Below are 24,044 nucleotides of genomic sequence, written 5' to 3'. Positions count from 1 at the left end.
ATAAATAATATTTTTGTAAAAATATTTATATACTAAGGAATATACTATAGTAACTAAATATGAAAATATTTAACTATCAAGAATTTTGTACGAATATTCTTAGAAATATTTAAGTAACTAAATAAATTTTAATTATTTTTAGGAATCATGATTCTTGAGATTTATAATTTCCAAGAATCATAATTCTTAGTGTGTAAAAAAAATTCTCTCTTACCAAACATTTCTTAAAATAAGTGGATTCCTTCTCATATATTAACTACATATAAAATTCAATTAAAAAAAAACATACTCAGGTTGCAACGTTATCTTTCCACTAGTTTAAATAAAATCCTTAAAAAAATAAATAAATAGATGAAGCCAATCAATGCTAGAGTTCAACGAGTGCAATAATAATTAGCCTAAATCTGGCCTTATATCTAAAATTAACAATGACGTCAGTCCATGATAATATGTATTCAAATAACATTTAGTTGACAAATGACAATCCTCCCCCAAACATCAAATCCATTAATCCAAATATCTTATTTGATGAACAAAAATCTGTGGACTGAGACAAAAGGGTCCTCTCAATGAGAGAGACCCAAATGCCTTTCAATGAAAAAGTGATGGATGATGCCTACAACATTGAACAAGTGCACTTAGGGCCAAGAGTCCGAGTGAACAACATTACGAGCCTCATGCTTGTGTTGTGCCTCTTTTTCATGAAAAGGAACCAAGACAGCATTTTATGTTGGGCTCACAAGCCCCCTAGCTTTTGGACCACAGATTATGCTTTTTCATTATTAATTTCGGACTCATCATTTTTAAGAAATTATTTTTCTTCCAATTACTTGTCAAAAAAGTAATTATTTTAAAAAAAAAAACTAATTTATAACATACTAAATTTAATAAATAAAAATTAGGTGGATTGGGATGTTGGGCCACATGGATGTTGCAACCATCGATTCTTGTAAGCACCTAAGTGCATCTCCAATGGAAACAACTCATTTAAGTTGCATCATGCATTGAAAAATGAAAAAAGTGGTTCCTAGTGTGCCATGTTAGTATTAAGCGATTCAAACTCAAATTTACTCTAATAGTAAGAAACTTTAAGAAATTTAACTTTTAAAATTTTTTTCTAATCATTTATGAATCAATTTTAAATTTTTATTAAAAATGATAATTGTACTACAATGAAAGAAAATAAGTTACGAGAAAAAATACACAATAAGTAGATATTAAAAATAAAATAAAACAATAGTAAATACATAGACATTATACGAAATTAATTTTCATAATTATTATTTCCGAAACATTCTCAAATATGTTCAATAAGATCTGCTTGAAATCTGGTAAGGAACTGTTGTTTGATGAAACAACTCTCTCTCTTCTTCAAGTAACTCATGTTACCACATCAGAGTCCTCCAATGACAAGAAACGGGACTTTAATTACTTCATAGGACAAGCAACTTCCATTAGAATTGCTCTAATGGCTAAGACTTGACTAGTGGAACAAAAGGATAAGTACTCTGCACTTATAACTTCTAAGGTCGGACATGCTTTCAACAACACATTAATTATTATGCATATGAACATTATATTAGTTGGGTTTTAGAGAGTGCTTTTATAAGAGAAATCTAACTTTGCAAACCAAGATTGATGTTCATTAGGTATGATTTACATGTTTTTTTTTTTTGGGTGAATTTTGCATGTTTTCTATCTCATTCAAATCAATAAATTTCAACATAATTGATTGTAGTAAGATTTTTCGTATGTTGTTAAGGTTCGATTTCTAGTCATGTACCATGAGAAAAAATTGTTGGGAGGGATAAAATTCATTTTAGTAATCTTTATTATAAACCAGAAAAGAAGAAAAAAAAGTGTGCTCATTAAATTTATGAATAAATATTTAATTTAGACTCTAAAATTATATATAATATAACAGACATTTCAGTCTATAATGTCTGGTAAATCTTGTTTTATTGATAATTTTTATAAAAAAAAAAGTTTTAAATTCTATTTTTTTGTTACTTTATTATTATTTTTGTCCATTACTTTTTGCACAAAAAAAATTAAACCAGGTGATATGTTACGTAGTAAAAAAAATTAATAGAGGATTTTAAAACCTCATACACATACAATATCAAAAACTAATTTAGAGATTTACTCAAACACTACTTTAGCAAAAAAATAATAATAATATATCATGTTGTCACTAGCTAGTGTGATATTTTATGTAAGTTTTCCCCCTTTTTTCTCCATATTCATTATTCTTTGAATCATTGTCAACAAAAGGGAGGCTTACGTTGACTAGAGAAAACACTGAGAAAATATATTATTTAGTTTAAGATAATATTTATTGTTTTATTTTTTTAATTATGAAATGCTATACATTTTTATTTAAAAAATTATGTAAATTTTATCTTCTTTTTCATAAAAATTTTAAAAACTCAAATTCATGTGATATTTAGTTTTAAAAAAATAATTTTGTTTGATATTATAACTTATTTTAAGAACTTATAATTTGTTTACATAAACTAATTGAATTAACTTATAACTTAGAAACTGTTAATTTTTTTTTAATTTTTTTTATTTCCAATAATTAACTTGAAATCATTTTTACTCCTTTTGATTTATAAATCATTTTGTCTGCATGTTATTTTTTACTTTTATTATCAAATAAATAGATATATGTCATTTTATATTAATCAACTAACTTATTAATTAATTTTATTACACACTTTTAATTCAATCAATTAATTTATAAATTTATAATCTTTTAACTCATAAATTATAACTTGTTAATTTTAACAAGCTTAAAATCTTTTGACTAGTAAATTTGTTTTTATCAAACATACTCTATCAATTAATCAAATGAGCTTATCACTTCCTTATATGTCTTACCAATCATGATCATAAAATATTTACATGGTGTTCAGATTCTGATTAGAAATGGTAAAGCAAACATTCATCTCAGTGCTTCCTCTCAGACACTTTTTCCTTTAATAACATGTTTGGGACGTTGAAATTTCACATTTCTGTTGTTTGAGACAATCACTTATACTAGCAAACTTTTTTTGTTCTTTCTGAAAAATGTTATTTTTATAAAGTTGAAAATTTAAAATTATAATTATTTATCAATAATTGTTTTTCTTTTTGAGTTGATTTACCTTATAAAAAATAATTATTTGTTGTACATAAATAAAATTAAATATCTAAAAAAAATTTCATTAAATTTATCTAACCAAAGGTTTATTACGATTATAGTTGTCTAGGAAACACGCGTTGCCAACAAAATAAACACATTTATTTTATTGGTGGGTCAAGATAAAATATAATATCCCAAGTCTAAATTTTATTATCGTTTTTTTTTATATCTTCTCTTAATAATAAAAAAAAAACAGATAGAATATTTACTTAAGTTATAAAAAAAATATTAAAAAGGCTGCGGAGGAATCAATCGATGTAATAGGATTCAAAATCCTTTTGCGCTAAGCCATATTTCCATTCTAAAATATCATTAATTTTTTTTCTTCTAATTTTTTAATTTTATATTAAATATTATTTTTTTTCACACATCTCTTTCTCTTTTTTCAGTTTTTACATATACTCATTGCCTTCCTCCCACTTCCCACTTATTTTAATAAGTATTTTTAGTTTTTTTTTCTTTCACATCACTTTCTTCTCTCTTCCCCTCTTTTAATTTTCATAAACATCCGGTTTGTAAAATTGGTGTGTGACGGTATTGTAGGCACAACTTCCTCGACAATGTCAAAGGTGCCAAATTAGACACGCAAACACTTTTTTCATTTTCACACTTTCAAAAATCTCTAAATTAAATTTAGTATTATTTAGTCTTTTGAAAAATACTTTTTAGAATAGTCAAATTAGTGTTCTGAAAAGTATTTGTGTTTTTTTTATATATTTTATGAAATACTAAATTTACCATTAAAAAAATAATTTCAAAATTATATAAATATTAGTGTTTTGATTTTTTTTTAAAGTGTGTTATTTTATATAATTTCAAAAAGTTTTTCTCCATAATAGTAAGTTTAGTGTTTCAAAAAATACTTTCTAAAAGTATGAAAAAACATAATTTTAGAGAATACTTTTTTGAGCACTAATTTCACTATTTCAAAAATACTTTTTGGAATATTAAAATTAATGTTTTCAAAAAGTGGTTTCCAAAACACTTAATTTAATACTATGTTTTCTCGCACTATGAAAGGAGAAGAGGAAATGTTCAAAGAAAAAATGTGTTAAATACCTTCGAACTATTGAAGAAGTTGCACATGTTTAATGTTTCGCACATCAATTCTATGTCTCGGTGCATGTGAAAATTTAATATTTAAAAGAGAGGAAATAGAAAGTAATATGAAAACTATAAGAATTAAAATTGTTTATTAAAATAAGTGGAGAACAAGGAAAAAACAAAGAAATGCATGTGAAAATTAAAAGGAGAAAAAAGAAGGTGTGCAAAAAAGAAGGAAGTGCTAAACTGGATCTTGGAGATGTAAAATTAAAAAAAAAAAAAAATAGGTAAATGCATGATGATACATTAGTTGAGGTGTATGCACATGTTGTGTTATTGATTAGTGTGTTCATATGTATTGGATGAGTATATTATTGTTTGATATGTCTAGGTGTGTAGTTTCCAAACATATTGGTGTTGTGTTATCTAGTGAACGTTGTAAACCACAAGGTGTTTCGGTTGGTTTTACATGTTGGTGAGTAATATAAATGTTCTTTCCTATACTAATATGTTTTTTTAAATCTAACTTACCTTTATGTGTTTTTCATATAATTTAGATTGTGATGATCATAATTTTTCATAGGAATAGGATAGAGATAGCTAAAACGGACTTCATGGAAATGTTGTAGGACCATTTTGGTGGTGCAATATTGTCTTAAGCTATTTTTTATAGTTTGTATAATAGTGTTTGACCGATACTTAGAATTTTGTATTATTTTATACTGGATGACTATACATATATTGTATATATTTATAAAGTTGTTTTTAGTTATACTTATATTTATATACATATCATAGTATACATATCCATGTATAATGAGTATAAAATCTTAAGCATGTGAGTAACTCTATTACTAGTTGGTGATTTTACAAAGTAAAGTGACCATGACAAGTCGTTACAATGATTTTTTATATCATAAATTTGGACCAATTTGGTTAATTTTGAAACATAATTTTGGATTTTTTTTATTAATTTAAGATTTGAAATTCATTTCATTAAATTCATTTATATTAAAACTGATGAATGTAACTAAAGTTCAAATAAAAAAGTATTATAAACATGATAAAAATTGCATAAAAATAAGTTAAAAAAAAATTCAAAAACTATTATGCCATACTATTTTCTAGTTGCGTATAAGATATATTTTTCACACAATTTTTATCATATTATAGATTTTATTGAATTTTACAGTTGAATTTATTGTTATAATTTTCACGTATCAAATTAGTCAAAAATTAATTCAAAATTATGTCACAAAATAAAAATTTATTATTATTTAAAAAAGACTAAATTAATATTAATAAAAGAATAAATGATCAAAATAAATATTTTAACAAATAAAAAGACTAAAATAAATATAAAAAATAAGATAAAAAATAAAAATATAATTAACCTATTAATTATCATATTATCTTTTTAATATTTGATCACAATTAATATTACAATCTCAATAATCAACCTATAAAGATTTGATGATTGAACCAAAATTACATAAAGAGCAAAATTATATATCGAATATAATGAAAATCAAATATTACAATTCAACAAAATAAGCAATATATTCTTATATATATATATATATTAATAGTTATTTTGTCAAAATATATTTATATTAAAATAGTTTTATCGTTATAGAGTATTTAGCACTATTTTTTTTTTATGAAAACATTTTAATTTGATTATTTAACGAGTATATTTCTAGAGATTTTTTTTTTCAATTTCTCATATCTTTTGTTTTATCTTTTATCTTTTTAATTTTATATTAAACTTCAATATATTTTTTTATAAAAATTATCAATAATTAAATACACACTAGTATTACAATATAATTTTTTTATTATAAATTTAAAATATAATTTACATTTTAAAAATATCTATTAAGTATAAATTTTAATTATAATATATTTATATATTTTAAAGTATAATAATTATATAAAATAAATATTTATGATGACTGAGTAAAATACTAATATAAAAGTATTTTTAAAATTAAAAGTAAAATCAATTATAGTTTTTATTTTTAAAGGTTAAAAACAATAGTAATAATTAAAGGAAGAATTCAGCAAACATAACAAGGAGGGAGAAAGGAAATTGACAAGCTATGCGTTTTATTCGTGAAGGCTGAAGCTCACAACTCACAACTCACAACTCACAACTCAGAGGGGAAAGAAAAGAAAAGAAACCTCTCAACCCAGGAAGGAAAATTTCCCATTCGAGAGGGACTGAACAAAACCGTAAACGCAGAAACCAAAAAAGACACCGTCGTACATGTAAGTTTCGTTTCGACCTCTTCCTCCACACACACTCATTTTGCATCACAAATTCTTCACCAATCCAACCACCAACGCAAACTCTTCGCCTCTACACGTGCGTTCCTCACCTCTAATTTGGTTATTTATTTAGTTATTTATTTCGGGTAGGTACGTATTGCTTTAGGTTGTTAGGGTTCATGGCTCAATGCCAGGTTTTCAATCCACTAAGTCGCAATGCAACTTCTCTCGTTGCTTATTTTTGATTATTACTTATCGCAATTAAATCATTATCGATCAATCACAATTCGAGTGTTGCTTGGATTTGGGGATTTGCTTTTGGATGCAACATCATATTGTTACTTATGAGATTCCGGTTTTCCAAAATTGGGGTTCAGGTTGCGTTGATGATGTCTCGCTGGGTATTGAGAGTTCTAGCTTGTCGGCATTGTTAGGCTTTGAAGTGTTTGTGATTAGAAGAAGATCAAGGGTTATTTCCTCAAATTATCATTGTTAAGCTTCCTGTTTGTGAGTGCCGTTATTTATTAGGGGTTTTATATCATGCTTAATTTCTCACCGGAAGAAAGGGTAACCGTGTATTCTTTCCTCTAAAGGAACGAGGGGAGGGTGCTGGAGATTTAAGTGCGTGCATCGACTATATTTAGTAAGTCATCAAAATCTGTGTATACCGTGTACGCAGTTATGCAATTTTGTAACTTGTTATATTCGGATAAGTGGTTTGGTGTATTGTTGTTAGTATACTTTGTCAATCTCAAATTTTCTCATAGAATGTGATAAACACATAAAAGATCAATTGTGGTATGTAAATTATTGGGATTGTTTTGTCCTCTCTCCCTAGTTTAGTTTTATTTTTTTATATGCTTGATTGGACGCTGATAAGAATAAAGATTATATTCATCTTATAATTTTTGTCAATTATTATTTTAGTCACGTGGTTTCATTTGATATTTCAATAAAACCCATATTTGATTTAAAATCAATTTTTGTCACATTCATCTTAGATGTGATGGGAGTTGGAAGATGTATGCATATGCACTGGATATTGCCTCTTATGTTTTGTATTTACTACTGCTTTGCTTTCTTCAGGGTCTCTCGTCATTACAACTTCCATCTTATGGATATTGCCTCTTACACATACTTCTGAATGTCTCCGAGGCTCTCAAGAATAAACTGTAGTCATATATTGTTTGTTTTAGATGCCTTTAAGTTCAAATTCACCATCAGTGAAAGTTGGCCTAGCCATGAATCAGAATGCACTTTCTTCTTCTGAAAACCATGAAAGGAGTTTGAAACCTGAGGAGGACAAAGAAGAAGGGGAGGAAGGGGAGGAGGAGGAAGATGAAGATTTTAACCCTTTTCTAAAGGATACTCCTTCACAAGAAGCATCTTCAAGTTTGAGCTCTGAAGTTGATGGTTTGGATGGTAATGTTGTCACTAGTGGGCCATCCGTGGATTCAGACTTATCAAAAATAGCTACTAAGGAACCAATCTGTACTGTTGTTGATACTGAACATGGTGAGGAAGAGATTATTTTACAATATTCAGGTATGATCTCTCAGTCAGAGATTAATCAAGAGAAGCACAATGACCTAACTAGAGCAACTAACGGTAATGGTTCTAGGACAGGAGAACTAAGTAACAAAACAAAATCCCGGAGTCCAGTAATAGACATAGATAATGAGGATGCTATCTGTATGCGTACTAGAGCTCGTTATTCACTTGCAAGTTTTACACTTGATGAGCTTGAGACTTTTCTTCAAGAGACCGATGATGATGATGATCTTCAAAATGCTGATGATGAAGAAGAGTATAAAAGGTTTTTAGCAGCTGTTTTACAGAGTGGGGATGGTGATGGTCTTTCAAATCAAGAAAATGAAAATCTTGATGACGATGAGGATAACGATGTAGACTTTGAGATAGAACTTGAAGAGTTATTGGAAAGTGATGCTGATGACAATGCATCTGTAAGAACTCGAAAAGAGTATGATGGAGCTGGACGACGGCCTGAGACTAGGCAAAATAAGCGCCAAAAGGTCTCCACCCTATGTGAGAAGAAAACAATAGGAGAAGTCAAGAAGCCACTGCGCCCCATTTTGCCAAATTGGCTTAACGGACCCCTACCTTCTGGGAAAGGTTTGATTCCTGAGGCTACTCTAAGCTTTCAATCTTCTGCTTCAGGAAATGGTCTTGTCAATGGGTTTACTGCCCAGCAGATTGGCCAATTGCACTGTTTGATACATGAGCATGTACAACTTCTTATTCAGGTATTTTCTCTATCGGTTCTTGAACCCTCCCAAAAACAGGTTGCTTCTCAAGTTCAAGGCTTGCTTTCTGAGATGCTCCACAAACGTGATGAAATATTATCCTTGAAACGGGTGCCATATCCCAGTGTTTGCTTTAGTCCATCTTTTTCTCACTCATCTGTGTCCAATGGGGGCTCAAAACTTGTCCAGGCCCAGTGCAACAAAGAATATGCTCCACCACAAGATGTACAAAATATGTGTTTTTCTCAATTCAATCGGAGCTCCCTTGAAAGTTTGAATAGGCAAAGAAGTTGTTTGCAAGCTACTGAGAGTTCTTTCTGGGTTCCTTTTGTTAGAAGCCCTGTACAGTCTATTTTGGATGTTTCTCCTCTTAATTTAGTAAGAAGATATGTAGACGACGTTTCTTCTGGTAGGTTATATTAAAGATTTTAACTTTTCTTCCTGCTTCTCCATTCTATGCTGCTTTGTAAGAATGATTTATGCATACTCAGGCATTGGTTGAAATTCCATTTGCAGCTGCCCAAGAGTTTCGAAAGAGATACATTGCATCTGGTTGTGATTCACCTGTTGAAAAGGAACCTCTCTTTCCTTTTTCTTCATCAATGGCTGAAGCCAATGGAGAAAGTTCAAGTGGAACCATCTCTAGAGCAGTTAATGCAGCCTCAACATCACCTGGTAAACAAAAACCTAAGAAAACATTGGCTGCCATGCTTGTTGAAAGTACGAAGAAGCAGTCAATTGCTCTGGTGCCGAAGGAAGTTGCAAAGTTAGCTCAAAGATTTTTAGTCTTGTTCAATCCAGCATTATTCCCACACAAGCCACCCCCAGCAGCAGTTGTAAACAGGATACTTTTCACCGATTCAGAGGATGAGTAAGTTGCATGCCTCCTCTTTTTACTAACCAACTGTGTTAAATGATTTACTATGAACAGCTTGATCTTTATTCTGTTTACTTATCATTATCATCCATTATATTGACATGTGTTTGTGTATGCAAATATATAGGTAGCTTGGATGTCTAAAATCTCAACTTATCATTATCATCCATTATATTGAACTTTTATGTACAATTTTACTATGTTTAAGTGTTTAACATTTTTTGTGACCCATGTTATGCTTCTTAAATGTGGATGTGTCATTGGCAAATCTTAGAATTTGAGCTCCTACAAAATTGACTTGTAAACTGAAGACTACTCAAGCCTTATAAAGACTACATTGTTTATATATCTCTAGTTGATATAGCCTTATAAAGACTACATTGTCAACACTCCTTCATGTTCAAGAATGGATATTTGGAGTGCAGGCAAATGTGAGTGGCATAATAACAATGCCCCCTCATTCCTAGGAAGAAACATGGATAAATACGAGTGACTCTATAACAAATATAGGATAGGTTTTGATATCATCTTAGTATCTGGATTTTGGGCCCAACTTAACCTCACATAATTAACTTGACAAACTTTAGAATTTGAGCTTCTGACCTAACTTAGCCCTATAAAATTGGCTTGTAAGATAAGAATGACTATTAAAGCCTCATAAGGACTACATTAGCCTTATCTTTAGTTGATAGGAGATTTCGACACACCCCCTCACACCTAAGATTGGACATTTGGAGTGTGGATAAATGCTGGTGGCCCAATAACAATGCCCCTCTCATGCCTAATAATAGACATCTATAGTGTAAACAAATACAGGTGGCCTTATAACGGATTTAAGATTTTAATACCATCTTAGAATCATAGTAGTCAATAGCGGCCGGAGCGGCCTCACCCCGCAATCTCGCTGCTGTCGCGTGGCGGATTTGTGTAGTGGCCGGAGCGGCCGCGTCGGAGGCGGAGCGGAGCGGCACAAATCGCGGAATCGCGGGCGCAATTTTGACTTACCCTTCATTAAGGGTAAGTCAGTCTTTTCAATGGGGCTTTTTTTGCCCTAAGTCTCCCTTTCCCTCTCGCGATTTCAATTGTCGCAGCCCTCTCTCGTCTCTCCCTCTCAGATTGTTTCTTCTTCTCTGGCGATCGTGCGTGCAGCTCCGACGAACTCCGGCTCCGACGCACCTCCGTCGCCGACGCGCCTTCAGCTCCGACACACCTCCAACTCCAACGCGCCTCCCAGTCCGACGCGCCTCCAGCTCCGACGTGGCCGCAAGCTCCGACGCGCCTCGCTTAGTTCGTCTTCTCCTTCGAGTATTCTCTCCTTTATGTACATTGCAACATAATTTGTTTTTTAATTTTTTATTAATTTTTTTATTTATTAAAATTTCTGATTAAATTTAATTCAACAAATTTTATTTTTAAATTCTGATTAAATTTAATTCAACAAATTTTATTTTTAGTTTCTGATTAAATTTAATTCAGCAAATTTTATTTTTAATTTCTAATTAAATTTAATTCAGTAAATTTTATTTTTAATTTCTGATTAAATTTAATTCAGCTGATTTTATTTTTAATTTCTGATTAAATTTAATTCAGAAAATTTTATTTTTAATTTCAGAAAATTGTATTTTTAATTTTTGATTAAATTTAATTTATCAGATTTGTTTTCTGATTAAATATAATTCAACAATTTTTTAAAATTTCTTTTCTACTTTGTTTTGGAGACATTTTATATTATGTATTGTTTGAGTACTATGAACTTTTAATTATTAAAAAGGTTTAATGTATGAATTTAGAGTTATTTTTTTGTTTTTTAGCTTTTATATATATATTATTAATTATTTAATATATATAAATTAATATTAAAATAGCGGTTATCCCGCTCCGCGTCATCCCGCTATCCCAGTTTTAGGGTCGACCGCTCCGCGCCGCTATCCGGGATTGACTACTATGCTTAGAATTTAGATTTAAGGCCTGATTTAGCCTCAAAATCAGCTTGTAACTTGTAAGGTGAGGACTGCTCTAGTATTTTAAGAATTATGTCGGCCATATTTGTTGTTGATGTGAGATCTCAACAACAAATGTAATGTTGTTCTGAGTATAGGTTTTGTCCTCTTGGTCCATGATCCTTGTACTACAATTAATGTTGCTTCTTAAATCTGCATGAGTTTAAGCCTGGAGGCATAAAGTCTCAAATGATCAATATTTTTTCAACAAGGCCCAACACTAAGATGTAATACTTTTGTTTGTTTAAATTTTAATGCTGAGTGTTAATATCAAGGTTAAATTAATTGATGCAGTTTGTTGGAAACAATATTAGTTAATGCCCTGAGGAGTAGTATGTTCATGTATCACATGATAAAATATCCAGTACTCGTGTATTAGTGTTTAGGAAGTTGCACTCAAATAACTGTGGCCCAGGAAATTGTCTCCACTAAGTCTATTAAGAACCTATATATATGAATGTCTTGTCTTCTATGACCTATGTTATATATTCTACTAAATTATAAGAAACCATTCTCATTTTGACTCCCCATTAAAACATTTTGCTGTGTTTCTCCCTCTCTTCCCCTCTAATAAATTCAACATGATTGTTGTATTGGTGTGTCTGAGGACATGAAGCTTGAATGATAAAGTTAGAAAGACTCTACTACACATCTTCTCTCAAATGAAAATACAACAGATTATTATACTATGCTTGTTTTAGTAATTTAAAAAATTCCTGTTAGGCCTGAAGTTTTGTTTTAGTTGGTTGTGGATATGAATAAGATTTTTTTACAAGTGAAGCTAATAAAAAACCTTTTGATGTGTCCCCGGTGAAGATATTTATTTCAATATTTTATTTTTCTGTAGATGAAGATCTTATTTTTGTGTTCCCTTGAATTTGATGCTCTACATGTTTTTTCTTTGTTATTTATGGGTCCTATGTTTGAATTATGTGTAAGTATGCAAGAGAGTATGCTCAAGCATATTTATCTTATTTCTCTTTCTTTGTACCCTTCTACACTTTCCTTTTATCATGACGTAAGTTTTATTTATTTAGTGTATAATGATATACAGAATCACCTATTCTTGTCTCAGTAAGATCAAAGATGATATGACATTGTTATGTTCTTTTGGTGTTTGGCTATCTGTCTCTTTTCTTTGTTTTGTTTTATTTGTTGGAACTAAGAACGTTTTTTTATTCATTACTACATCAAATTATTTTAATTCATAGTTGACTTTGATGGTCTGCATTTTTTGGACTTTTTACTACTTTTAACTTCATTGTTGCTGACAAGCTTACGAAGTTCACATCTCTTTTAATTTTATTGCAGATTACTAGCCTTAGGAATAATGGAATATAATACGGATTGGAAAGCGATTCAACAACGTTTTCTTCCCTGCAAGTCTAAGCACCAGGTATCTACTACTACAGATTACAGATTTCTTCTGAGGACTATTTTTTGGGGGTTAGGGGGTTGTATTTTGATTGTTGAAGCATCTTCATTTTTTGGTTACTATTATGTTCTTGTTTGTGATACGGTGAATGGACTGTTTTTTTTTGACAGATACATGCATGCTAAGATTTTGATAGTATACCTTCCTTTAGATAGTTTCCCTAATATGGGAGCATTCTTGTATTTTATGGAGAAAGAGTCCAATATAATCTTCAGGCTTGAATCACGGTTGTTGTTTCTTTTAATGGTTATCGTACAAAGTTGTATGACTAAATGGATTGGACGTAATTTATTGGTTTGATTAATATATTTCTTGAGAAGTACTTGGATGGAGATCCTCTTGACAAATGCAGTTTAAGCTTACCTTTGTTGCCACTTGCAATTTTCTGTCTGTATGCCTCACATCACTTGGCGGAAGAAATACTGAAATTAAGAGTCTGCAAAACTATATAGAGCAATATGAGTTAGTGTCTGTCTATTTGTAACTATTTATTTTTACTCTAACTAGCATGTTTCAAAGATAAAACAATATAATTCATCAGTAAACACATTAAGACAGTCTTTACAGCTTTGGAAAGTTGGTTTTATTTTAATGATTGTTATAGGTGGCGTAGTATACTATTTTACTCATCAGTTGGGCAATTCATTCTTAGTTGTCAAAATAATGTCCTGGATATACTTTCCTTTATCTCTTAACATTGTGCTATTAGGTTGAACTTCTGAAGACCCTATGTTTAGTATTTCTGTGCTTGGGTGGGGTTGTCCATGGTATTGAAGTGTCATCATGACGATGCATTGCATATCTTCTTTTAGCTAGTATTGAAATGTAATGTTTATTTGAATAATTTAGTTCAGAAATTCCAATGTGGTGGTAAAGTCTGTTGCCTATCTAATATGAAATGGAATACTCTGTTACAGATTTTTGTCAGGCAGAAAAACCGTTGCTCTTCAAAAGCATCAGAGAATCCAATTAAGGTAAATCGATATACTTAATCCTATATAATGAAATGTCATTTTTATCTTCCTTCTGTGTTTAATTGCTGAGAGAACAAATTTTATAAATCAAATAATATTAAGTACATTGATTCTAGTCTCATCCTTTCTCTCTTACCCTCTGATTATGAACTTATAAATTGAAAATATTTGTGGCACTGCTTTATAACTTTTTATTCTAGTTTTATTTTAATTTTATTATTTTACCCTGGTCTTGTATTGTGTGTCAATTCCCTTTGCTCTTTTTTTTTAACTATAAAGACAACTGAGAAACTGTAACATGTATACTCCTAAACATAGGATATTGTGTTTTTAGGACAAAACAAAAGGTTACCCTAGGAGAATAGTTTTTCTATAGTTTTACAGGTAAGATATGCATGAGGCAGCCAACGGGGTTGGCTCACCTAGACAACCTTTCATTTATGACAGCTGCTTGACTGGAGTTTGAATCTAGGAATTCCTTGTAGGTATGCAATTTGTAATTCCAACATAAATCCTCATCGAGGTGGTTTGTTTGCCTAGCCTTGGAAATGGAAGTGCCTCTTCTCACCCAAAAATTTTGTTTACCAAAGGAAAAAAATGCACGAGACAGAGTCAGATTTGATATCATCAAGACCAAGATAATCCAAAACCTGCTTGCCTAAAAAAAATGACAAAGTTTGTGGCTAAATTCATCAAATTTGAAAGCCCTTTATTTTATCTTCTACTGTATTCTAAGTTCTAATCTTTCAACTGTTTTATCTTGGCATGTGGGATCATTGCTGAATAGGGGTGTGCATGATTTGGATTTATATAAAAACCAAAACCAAACCATGTTATTAGTTTATGATAGGAACCCAAATTAAAGACAAGCAAAAATTGTATGATTGATTGGAAAATTGAATGTTTTACAGAAGAAAAGCCCCTCGTAACCCCAGAGCCATTGCTCCTTAGAGAAGAGAGATGATGATTGTCTCTCTGCCCAACATCTAAGGTTTTAACCGAAAACGATACTAAATGAATTCACCCTAGCCATGTCCTCTCCCTATATATTCATTACCTCGTCTAACTAATTGGCCAAATCAGAAATTATAACCAATTCTTTATTCATCTTTTGCTGACTCTCAAAAGGAAGACATGCAACTTCTATTTGGCTCATTCTACAACAATAATATTGTGTTTCAACTTTGTAAGAAATTGGATATTTAATCACAGCAACATCACCGCTCCCCATTATTTTTTATTTAGATCCTTATCTTAGTGGCAAGATGACTTTTCTATGGGTAATTAACATGCTTTCTCGGCATATCTCAGATGATTCTACTTTATAGCCTCTATATGTATATCATTGTTCTGTATTTATAGGCTTATAGCTTATATGGAAGTTGGAACCATAATAAACTCAGTAATTTAATAATAAGTAATGTTTGATATTTTATTTGCTTGATTTCTCTATACAGGCAGTTCGAAGAATGAAAACCTCCCCATTGACTGCAGAGGAGATAGCGTGCGTTCAAGAGGTAATGTACTCAACATTTCAACTGCATTTTGGATTAAAAAATTTGCTGCTAGATAGCATTATGACCTGCTGATGTATGACCAAAAATATACAGGGACTTAAGATTTATAAATTTGATTGGATGTCTGTATGGCAATATATTGTTCCACATAGAGATCCATCCTTACTTCCACGCCAGTGGCGCATTGCTCTGGGCACTCAAAAGTCATACAAGATAGATGCATCAAAAAGGGAGAAGCGGAGATTGTATGAGTCAAAAAGAAGAAAGTTGAAGGCTGCTGCATTAGAAAGCTGGCAAGCTATATCTGATAAAGAGGTTTGTTACTGTCTGAAGCTTAGAAGCCTGTGTTGAATTTTATCTCCCTTGTCTTGCACATGTTTGAGATGCCATTATAGTCATCTGATGTTGCTTTTGTTAACTACCTGAATGGCTTAGTATGAGTAACATACAGATGCACAATATACAGTTTTTAATTTACTTTTGTGAAATCTTGGTTCACATGTGAATAATAAGTTATAAATCATTGGAAATTGAGGGTTTGCTTATAAATATACTGATACATGTTTCTAACATTTCTTATTTTCTTTATTGTGTGTTTGACATGTATGAAACATCTCACCTATACCCTGCCAGTTCATCTATCATATCAGTGTGTTATTGGCCTTTGGCTAAGTCTGAGAGCTTAGCTTTTCCCGGCTTTTCTATGGGTTATTGAGGATCAGAATTCACAGATTTTGGATTTACTTTTTTGCTTTTTTGGAATTTATTGTAGGAATGTGATGCTGACATTGCTGGTTCAGAGTGCATGGATTATTCAGAGGTACCATATGTCCACCAGGCATTTTTGGCAGATTGGAGGCCAGACACATCTACTCTTAATTATTCAGAACGTATTTCCACTACATCTGGAGAAGGAAACATGGCTCACAATGCTTTTCCTCAAGATATTCAATTTTATAGGGGTACTCATGATTATGGTTCAAGTGGAAGAGTTCAACATCAGAGTGGTAATCAGTCTGCATTTCCATCTGTATCTAAGCTTCCTCAGTTTACTACATCTGATTTGAGAAATGGAATGAATGGTGCTCCTAGTGGTATTAATCCTAAAAAACCAGTTTTTGATGTGACTTCTGGCTCCAAATATTATTGTCGGCCCTATCGGTCTCGGAAGGCACATAATGCCCACTTGGTGAAATTAGCACCAGATTTGCCTCCTGTAAATCTTCCCCCTTCTGTTCGTGTAGTTTCTCAAACTGCTTTTAAAGGGTTCCAGTGTGGAACATCCAAGGTTTATCCTCCTGGAGGTAGTGTAGCTGCTTGTAGAAAAGATAATTCTGCACCTCATGGTGAGAAATATGAAAATGTTCATCTTGTTAAAGGTGCAAGCCCTGCATTGAAAGACAGTGTCACTGGTTCTCACTTAGAAAGATCTGAAACTGTTGAAGGCATATCTATTGTGGCAGAAAAAGGCACTTGTACTGATCTCCAGATGCATCCTCTATTGTTCCAGGTCACTGAAGATGGCAATGTGCCTTATTATCCATTGAAATTTAGTTCCGGTTCTTCTAGTTCCTTCAGCTTCTTCTCAGGAAACCAACCCCAATTAAATCTGAGTCTCTTCCATAGCTCCCAGCAACAAAGCCCCATTGATTGTGCTAACCAGTCCATAAAGTCAAAGGATTCCACTTCAAGATCTGGAGGCATTGATTTTCATCCACTTCTGCAAAAATCTGATGATATGCCACAATCACCAACCAATTTTGATGCTATTCCTCCTGAGTCACAGGTTAATAGTGGTGTGCCGGCTATGGCAAATACATCTTCTGGCCTTAATGACAAATGTAATGAACTTGACTTGGAGATTCACCTAAGTTCTGTATCTGGAAGGGAAAAATGTGTGAAAAGTAGACAGCCAAAGGCACATGATCTAGTAGGGTCCAAGAAAACTGTAGCAATTAGTGGAACAGCAATGAAACCTCAAGAGGATAGTGTTCCTTATTGTCAGAAGGGTGTTGAAAATCTTCCAGCTAGCACTTGCGAGCTTGCTTCAAGTGCCCCTTTGGTTGTTCCTAATGATAACATTGCCAGATATGATGTAGATGATATTGGTGATCAGTCTCATCCTGGGATAGTGATGGAGCAGGAAGAGTTAAGTGATTCTGAGGAAGATATTGAAGAACATGTAGAGTTTGAGTGTGAGGAGATGACTGATTCTGAAGGAGAGGATGGTTCTGGCTGTGAACAAGCACTTGAGGTTCAAAATAAGGTATTTGGCTTATCTTTTCAGTTTGCTTTTAGTTTTCATTTATGTGTCTGTGTATTTATACATTTTACAATTTTTTTTAATAAGGAGAAATAACATGTATCTCCTATTATATAGTCCCTCCCTCCCCCCACCTCAGTCTTCCAAATGAAACGAGAAACTGAAAAACTTGTTTGGTTTGTGAAAATATTTTTTGTTTTCATTTTTAATTACAAAAATAATTATTCCCTTACACAAATCATTGAAAGTAAAAAAATAAAAGGAAAACAAGGTAGCATTTTTGTAATTAAAAAAGTGAAAACAACAATAGGCCTGAATATTTTTGTTTTCCAAAATTCATGTTGAATTTACCAATGTTATCCTTGTTTCTTAGCTTTACTATTAAACTTTTTTTTCTTATTGGTTAAACTTTAACATAAAAAGTACTTTACTAAACTTTTTGTTTGAGCCCTGCATTGAGTGCGTGTTTGCTTTAGCTTTTGGACGTGAAAATTCACGTTTGTGAGAAGCAAAAAATTGTAGCTTCTACGTAAATTGGCTTGTAAACGTGGAGAGAGTGTGAAAAATCACGTTTCTAAATCTAAAGCAAACACGCACCGAGAGAGCATACTGCTATTTCCAGACTGATCTATTCACGTCTATCTAAATTTGAATCTGTTTCATGTTTGTCTCTTATGGATGGTAATTCATTATGTCAGACTATCAGTCAGTCGGTGGCAACATGATCCTTTTCTTAATCAGGGAAATTTGAGATCACATTATCCATGTCAGGCTCTCAGCTCTATTGGCCGAGCCATAACTAAACTCTAAATAGCTAGTTGATTCATTGGTTTGACGTAATTTTTCCTCCCTGCCGAATGAAAACTTCTCAGTTTTGGCTTTTCCCTTGTGCATCGATAGATGTGTTTTTCATCAATCTCTTACCTATTTGTTTTTGTTGATTCTTGGTTCATGACTATTTATGAGCCAGTGTTTTTAGAATGGTAGAACCTTTACACTAGTTAGTTATTGGTTAGTCATTGTAGTCCTGTATCATGCCGGAGTTAGATTCAATACCCCATTATTCTTGTGCGAGGCAAATGCATATTCTCAGTTATTTTTTTTTTATTTTTCTTCACTTGTAACCTTTCTTTTTACTTTGTTTTCTTAGGAGGTCCCAATTTCTTCCGAAGAAAATGTTGTAAAGTGTATGGCTGATATGAAAAAACCACGTGAACCTAGGGCCAATTCTGATACTCAAGTTGATGGTGGCCTCCTTACAAATAATACTATACAAAATATTACTTTGACTAGTGAGGGACAGGACGACAGAAGTTGTTCTTCTTGGCTAAGTTTAGACTCATGTTCGGCAGATAATCCTGTACTTTGTAAGGCCACACTTCAACGGAGTACGATTGGTGAAGCTTCTGCTTCCCGAAACTTTTCAGTTGGTAAAGCTGTCAAAGATGAGAGACATACCATAGACATGGTACAACTGCCAAACATAGGTCGTCATGTGTCTACCACTCCACGAAAATCCAGGAAGCGTTCTGGCAAAGTGAATGCAAATTTAAATATAGGATTGACTGTTGAGAGTTCAAGCCGTGAAGTTAATCATGAAAATGGTTGATTGATGGAGTTCAAACAGAATTGACTATTGAAAGATCAAGGCATGATGATGGTAACATGAAGATGGTTGATTGAAGTGCTCTGGCAAATGAAGTGCAAATAATAGACTTCTGCAGGTTCAAACTTCAAACCATGACGGTAATGTTGAAGATTGTTTTGATTGATGCCATCTGAACTAACTGAGCTTGTTTTTGTTATTCGTGGGGGGTGTTGGTAGCTTCGGCATCTACTATTATTTCTATTGCTGGATGGCAGTTAACCAAAGCTTGGGTGGTACCGTGGTACAACCCTCCCCCCCAGGTCTTTTAATGGGGGATCTTTCATGTTTTCTAGTTGCTCCACCAAGAATTAAGATATTAAATAGGTATTACGCGCAATGGTTGAAGTGATGATGTCTCTGTAAATATGTCGAGTGGTCATGGGAAAAATTGGCCTTGACATCGGAAATCATGTACATTACTCGCAAGTTCATGATCGTTGGAGATCATGTAAAAAAATTTTCTATTGCGGGTGTCCATTGTCTCTAGTTCATGGTGGAATTGATGAATTGTATAGAGCTTACTATATATTCTTCACTAATTCTTATGTGCCAACAAGTAATGTTTAAGAAAGTGCCAAGAACACGTGGGCAAGCCATCCCAGACTTGCTTTTGCCTGCACGCCTTTCTGGCATTACTGTTGTTGAAAGTAAATATTACTCGTTATTTTAAATTTTATCAAGTTCGTTTAAAACAACTTATTCCAAAGTCTTAACCAGTCGCAATCATAACAGTATGTATATGAGTACAAGTTTTTAACATCTATGCAAATTGCATTAGTCTAGATATTTTATATTGGTAGCAAAGCTTAAAAACGAATCCCCTTTTACTGAGCAAATCAGAAATAGTGAAATGCATGGTGGTTTTTATGAACGAAAACAATTAAACATACCACGAATTAAAAACGAGTCTTGGGATTTATCAATGGAATCAGCTATACGTCGGTTCCGCATGTAGCGTTTAATTATCTATTTATGCGTTTTTATTATTGAAGCAGGTTGAAATTCTATCTTCTCAATTCTCAATTGCCCACTCGTCTTTCTTCTTCTTCTTTTTTTTTTTTTTTTGGAAAAAATAACATGTCATTAATTTGTTCTCTTAAGAAGTAACGTTGTTGGAGCAATTGTACCCCACATTGATTTATTAATTTACTTTTGCCCATTACAGTATAAAAATACATACAATCTTAATTGTATTTTTTGATCTTTTTTTAATTTTGATTGTGCATATTTTTTTCCTCAAAGTTTTTGAGTCAATTAAATTAATTTATTTTTAAAATAAAAAATATTTTTTGGAAGTGAAATATATTTAAATTCAGGGAGCCAATTACTATTTTTAATTTAAATTTGAAAATGGTCTTAATAATAAGGCTTAATTGCATTTTTGATCTTTTAAGTATTGTAATTGGGCAATTTTGATCCCCAGAGTTTTAATCGGGTAATTTTAGTCCCTAAAAGATTATAATTGTGGGATTTTGGTCATTCATTTTTTAATTGAACAACTTTAGTCTCTCAAATATCATAATTGTACGATTTTAGTCTCTCTTATTAAAAATTTAATAATTTTAATATATATATATATATATATATATAATGTTTTAAAATTATACAATTATTTGTCTATTCAAGTTAACGCATATTATAATTTTCTTCAATGCATCAAATGATATATATTTATAATAAATAAATAAAATTTATATATTATTATTTTTATAATATTACTGATAAATTAATATCAATGATATTATTAGTATATTTATAGATAAACTAATATTTTGATAAATATAATTTATTATATATTAATATACTTTTACAAAAATATAAGTATATTAATTATAAATATACATATCTTTTATTATATATTTATTTTTTTAAATTTATATTAATATATACTAATTCATATTTATCAAATTATTATTTTATCTATAAATATACTAAAAATATTATTGATATTAATTTATCAGTAATATTAAAATACTAATAATATATAAATTTTATTTATTTAATAATAATAAATATATATCATTTGATATATTAACAAAAATTATAATATATGTTTATTTAAATAAGCAAACAATTGTAAAATTTTAAAATATTATATATATATATATATATATATATATTCTAAAATTACTAAATTTTTAATGAAAAAAACTAAAATCGCACAATTATAATAGTTAATGGACTAAAATTATTCGATTAAAAATTAAGGGATTAAAATCACACAATTACAATTTTTTAAAGATTAAAATTACTCAATTAAAATCTTGATGATCAAAATTATATAATAATATTTAAGGAATAAAAATACAATTAAGCCTAATAATAATTAAGTAACTAAGAAAGAAAAAAATAGAAAGGAAGTGAGATTGTGAGTTAAAAATTAGAGAAGGAATGTAAGCACACGAAGAGGCGCATACAGGTGAGACAGGAAGCCACATCAGCAATCCTTGAGCAACGCTCAAAATCGTTATCTGAAAACCTCATCCACTTGCTCTCACCACCTCCACTCATTTCCACTTGTTCCTCCCATGCCAATACAGAATCTCAACACATTTACACGAGGAAAGGATAAGAGTTAAGAGTTGAGACCCTCACAAAAAAATAAGCAACCAAACCCACACACACACACACCATGTCTTGCTCCAATCTCACAATGTTGGTCTCCTCAAAACCCTCCCTTTCCGACGGCTCCAGCCTCTCCTTCCGCTCCGTCCTCAACCCTTTTCAGCTGCCATCACAAAACCCCTCCACCGCCCCTCCCCGCTCCTCCTCCGCCGCCCCAATCCAGTGCGGCCTCCGCGAGCTCCGAACCCGCATCGAATCCGTCAAGAACACGCAGAAGATCACCGAGGCCATGAAGCTGGTGGCTGCCGCCAAAGTCCGAAGAGCCCAAGAAGCGGTGGTGAACGCACGACCCTTCTCGGAGACCCTCGTTGAAGTCCTCTACAACATCAACGAACAGCTCCAAACCGAAGACATCGACATTCCCCTCACCAAAATCAGGCCCGTCAAAAAGGTCGCTCTCGTCGTCTGCACCGGCGACCGCGGCCTCTGCGGCGGCTTCAACAACAACATCATCAAAAAAGCCGAGGCAAGAATCGCTGAGTTGAAAAAGCTTGGCCTTGAATACACCGTCATCAGCGTCGGCAAAAAGGGTAACTCTTACTTCATTCGCAGGCCTTATATCCCCGTCGATAGGTTCCTCGAGGGTGGCACTCTTCCCACCGCCAAGGAAGCTCAAGCCATCGCCGATGATGTTTTCTCACTCTTCGTTAGCGAGGAGGTTGACAAAGTTGAGCTTTTGTACACTAAGTTTGTGTCTTTGGTGAAATCCGATCCCGTGATTCACACGTTGCTGCCACTCTCCCCGAAGGGAGAGATTTGTGACGTGAATGGGGTTTGCATTGATGCCGCTGAAGATGAGTTTTTTAGGTTGACTACAAAGGAGGGAAAGTTGACTGTGGAGAGGGATGTTGTGAGGACTAAAACCGCAGATTTTGAAGCCATTTTGCAGTTTGAGCAGGACCCTGTGCAGATTCTTGATGCCTTGTTGCCCTTGTATTTGAACAGCCAGATTCTTAGGGCGTTGCAGGAGTCTTTGGCCAGTGAGCTTGCAGCCAGGATGAGTGCTATGAGCAATGCAACGGATAATGCCACTGAGTTGAAGAAGAACTTGTCCACTGTTTACAATAGGGAGCGCCAGGCCAAGATCACTGGGGAAATTCTCGAGATTGTTGCTGGTGCCAATGCCTTGCAATAGTTCCCTTTATTTCCTCTTTCTTCTTATCATGGGTGTCGACTTCCACTTCGAGTGCCCCTTTTTGTTTTCTCATGTGTTATTTTTAAGGTTATGTTGTCTCAAATCTCAATGCAATAGGAAATTGCAGTTTAATATGGACCGCACACCTTTTTTTTACCTTCTAAATAATTGTGTATGTAATGTAATGAATTAAATATAGATCTATAATATAAAAATTCAGGGAGTTTTTCTCTCTGTTGATTTGATGTAGTGGCTGCACTTGTGAAGCGGTGTGTTTCGCATAATGCATTTTCCACTTTAATGTGGTTTGGTGATGGTGTTTAATGCATATTTTATAACGGGTTTGTATAAGGTGGCGTATAGACCAGGGTGGTCCTCGATTGATAGCTGTTGAATGTGTTTTTAAAATATTATATCATTGTATCCTGAAACTAAGAATGTGTTTTTAAAATATTATATCATTGTAACTAAGAATGTGTTTTTAAAATATTATATCATTGTATTCTGAAACTAAGTACTAAGCAGAATGACACAACGTCATAAATATGAAGTATCTATACATGCAAAAAGTGTATCACATTGATGAAAACTAACAGACGCCATGATAAGGAATCTCATTTTACCCGGGATTTGGCATTGGATATGTTTGTCATTCTTTCCCACAATACTGAACTGAACCTCGATAGTTTTTTTGGTTTTCAGGAACCTATTCTTTAATCCAACGAGTCTGGGAGGGTTTTGTATATCAATTTGAGCAAAAGCAAGTGAGGAAAGTTACTAGTATCAATTATATTAAATGTAGTA

At 32.3% G+C, this 24,044-nt stretch overlaps 2 protein-coding genes across 8 annotated transcripts; both read left to right on the top strand.

Moving 5' to 3' along the window:
• The first annotated feature begins 6,311 nt into the window (after window positions 1-6,311).
• Window positions 6,312-20,175, top strand: DUO3 (Homeodomain-like superfamily protein). Of its 7 annotated transcripts, none has more exons than XM_083064863.1 (11): window positions 6,314-6,502; window positions 6,880-7,009; window positions 7,096-7,145; window positions 7,589-9,175; window positions 9,283-9,637; window positions 12,955-13,039; window positions 13,996-14,052; window positions 15,510-15,569; window positions 15,663-15,884; window positions 16,342-17,835; window positions 18,983-20,175. In XM_083064863.1, the coding sequence occupies exons 4-11, from the start codon at window positions 7,699-7,701 to the stop codon at window positions 19,439-19,441; spliced, it is 4,209 nt and encodes a 1,402-aa protein (XP_082920989.1). In that variant the 5' UTR covers window positions 6,314-6,502; window positions 6,880-7,009; window positions 7,096-7,145; window positions 7,589-7,698; the 3' UTR covers window positions 19,442-20,175. The 7 variants fall into 7 exon arrangements, with proteins under 7 accessions (XP_082920996.1, XP_082920989.1, XP_020220325.1 ...); XM_020364736.3 differs by having other exon boundaries at window positions 6,314-6,599; XM_020364735.3 differs by having other exon boundaries at window positions 6,880-7,145.
• Window positions 20,176-21,993: 1,818 nt separating this feature from the next.
• On the top strand, window positions 21,994-23,485 carry ATPC1 (ATPase, F1 complex, gamma subunit protein). The gene has a single exon (XM_020365162.3). It carries the CDS (start codon window positions 22,113-22,115, stop codon window positions 23,238-23,240), a length of 1,128 nt encoding a protein of 375 aa, XP_020220751.1. The 5' UTR covers window positions 21,994-22,112; the 3' UTR covers window positions 23,241-23,485.
• The last annotated feature ends 559 nt before the right edge of the window (window positions 23,486-24,044 follow it).

Source organism: Cajanus cajan, chromosome 1, assembly GCF_000230855.2.
Source record: "Cajanus cajan strain Asha chromosome 1, NIPB_CcT2T_4, whole genome shotgun sequence".
Taxonomy (NCBI): Eukaryota; Viridiplantae; Streptophyta; class Magnoliopsida; order Fabales; family Fabaceae; genus Cajanus; species Cajanus cajan.
Note: the sequence above shows the minus strand (reverse complement) of the source record. Positions and strands in the feature narration are given on the sequence as shown.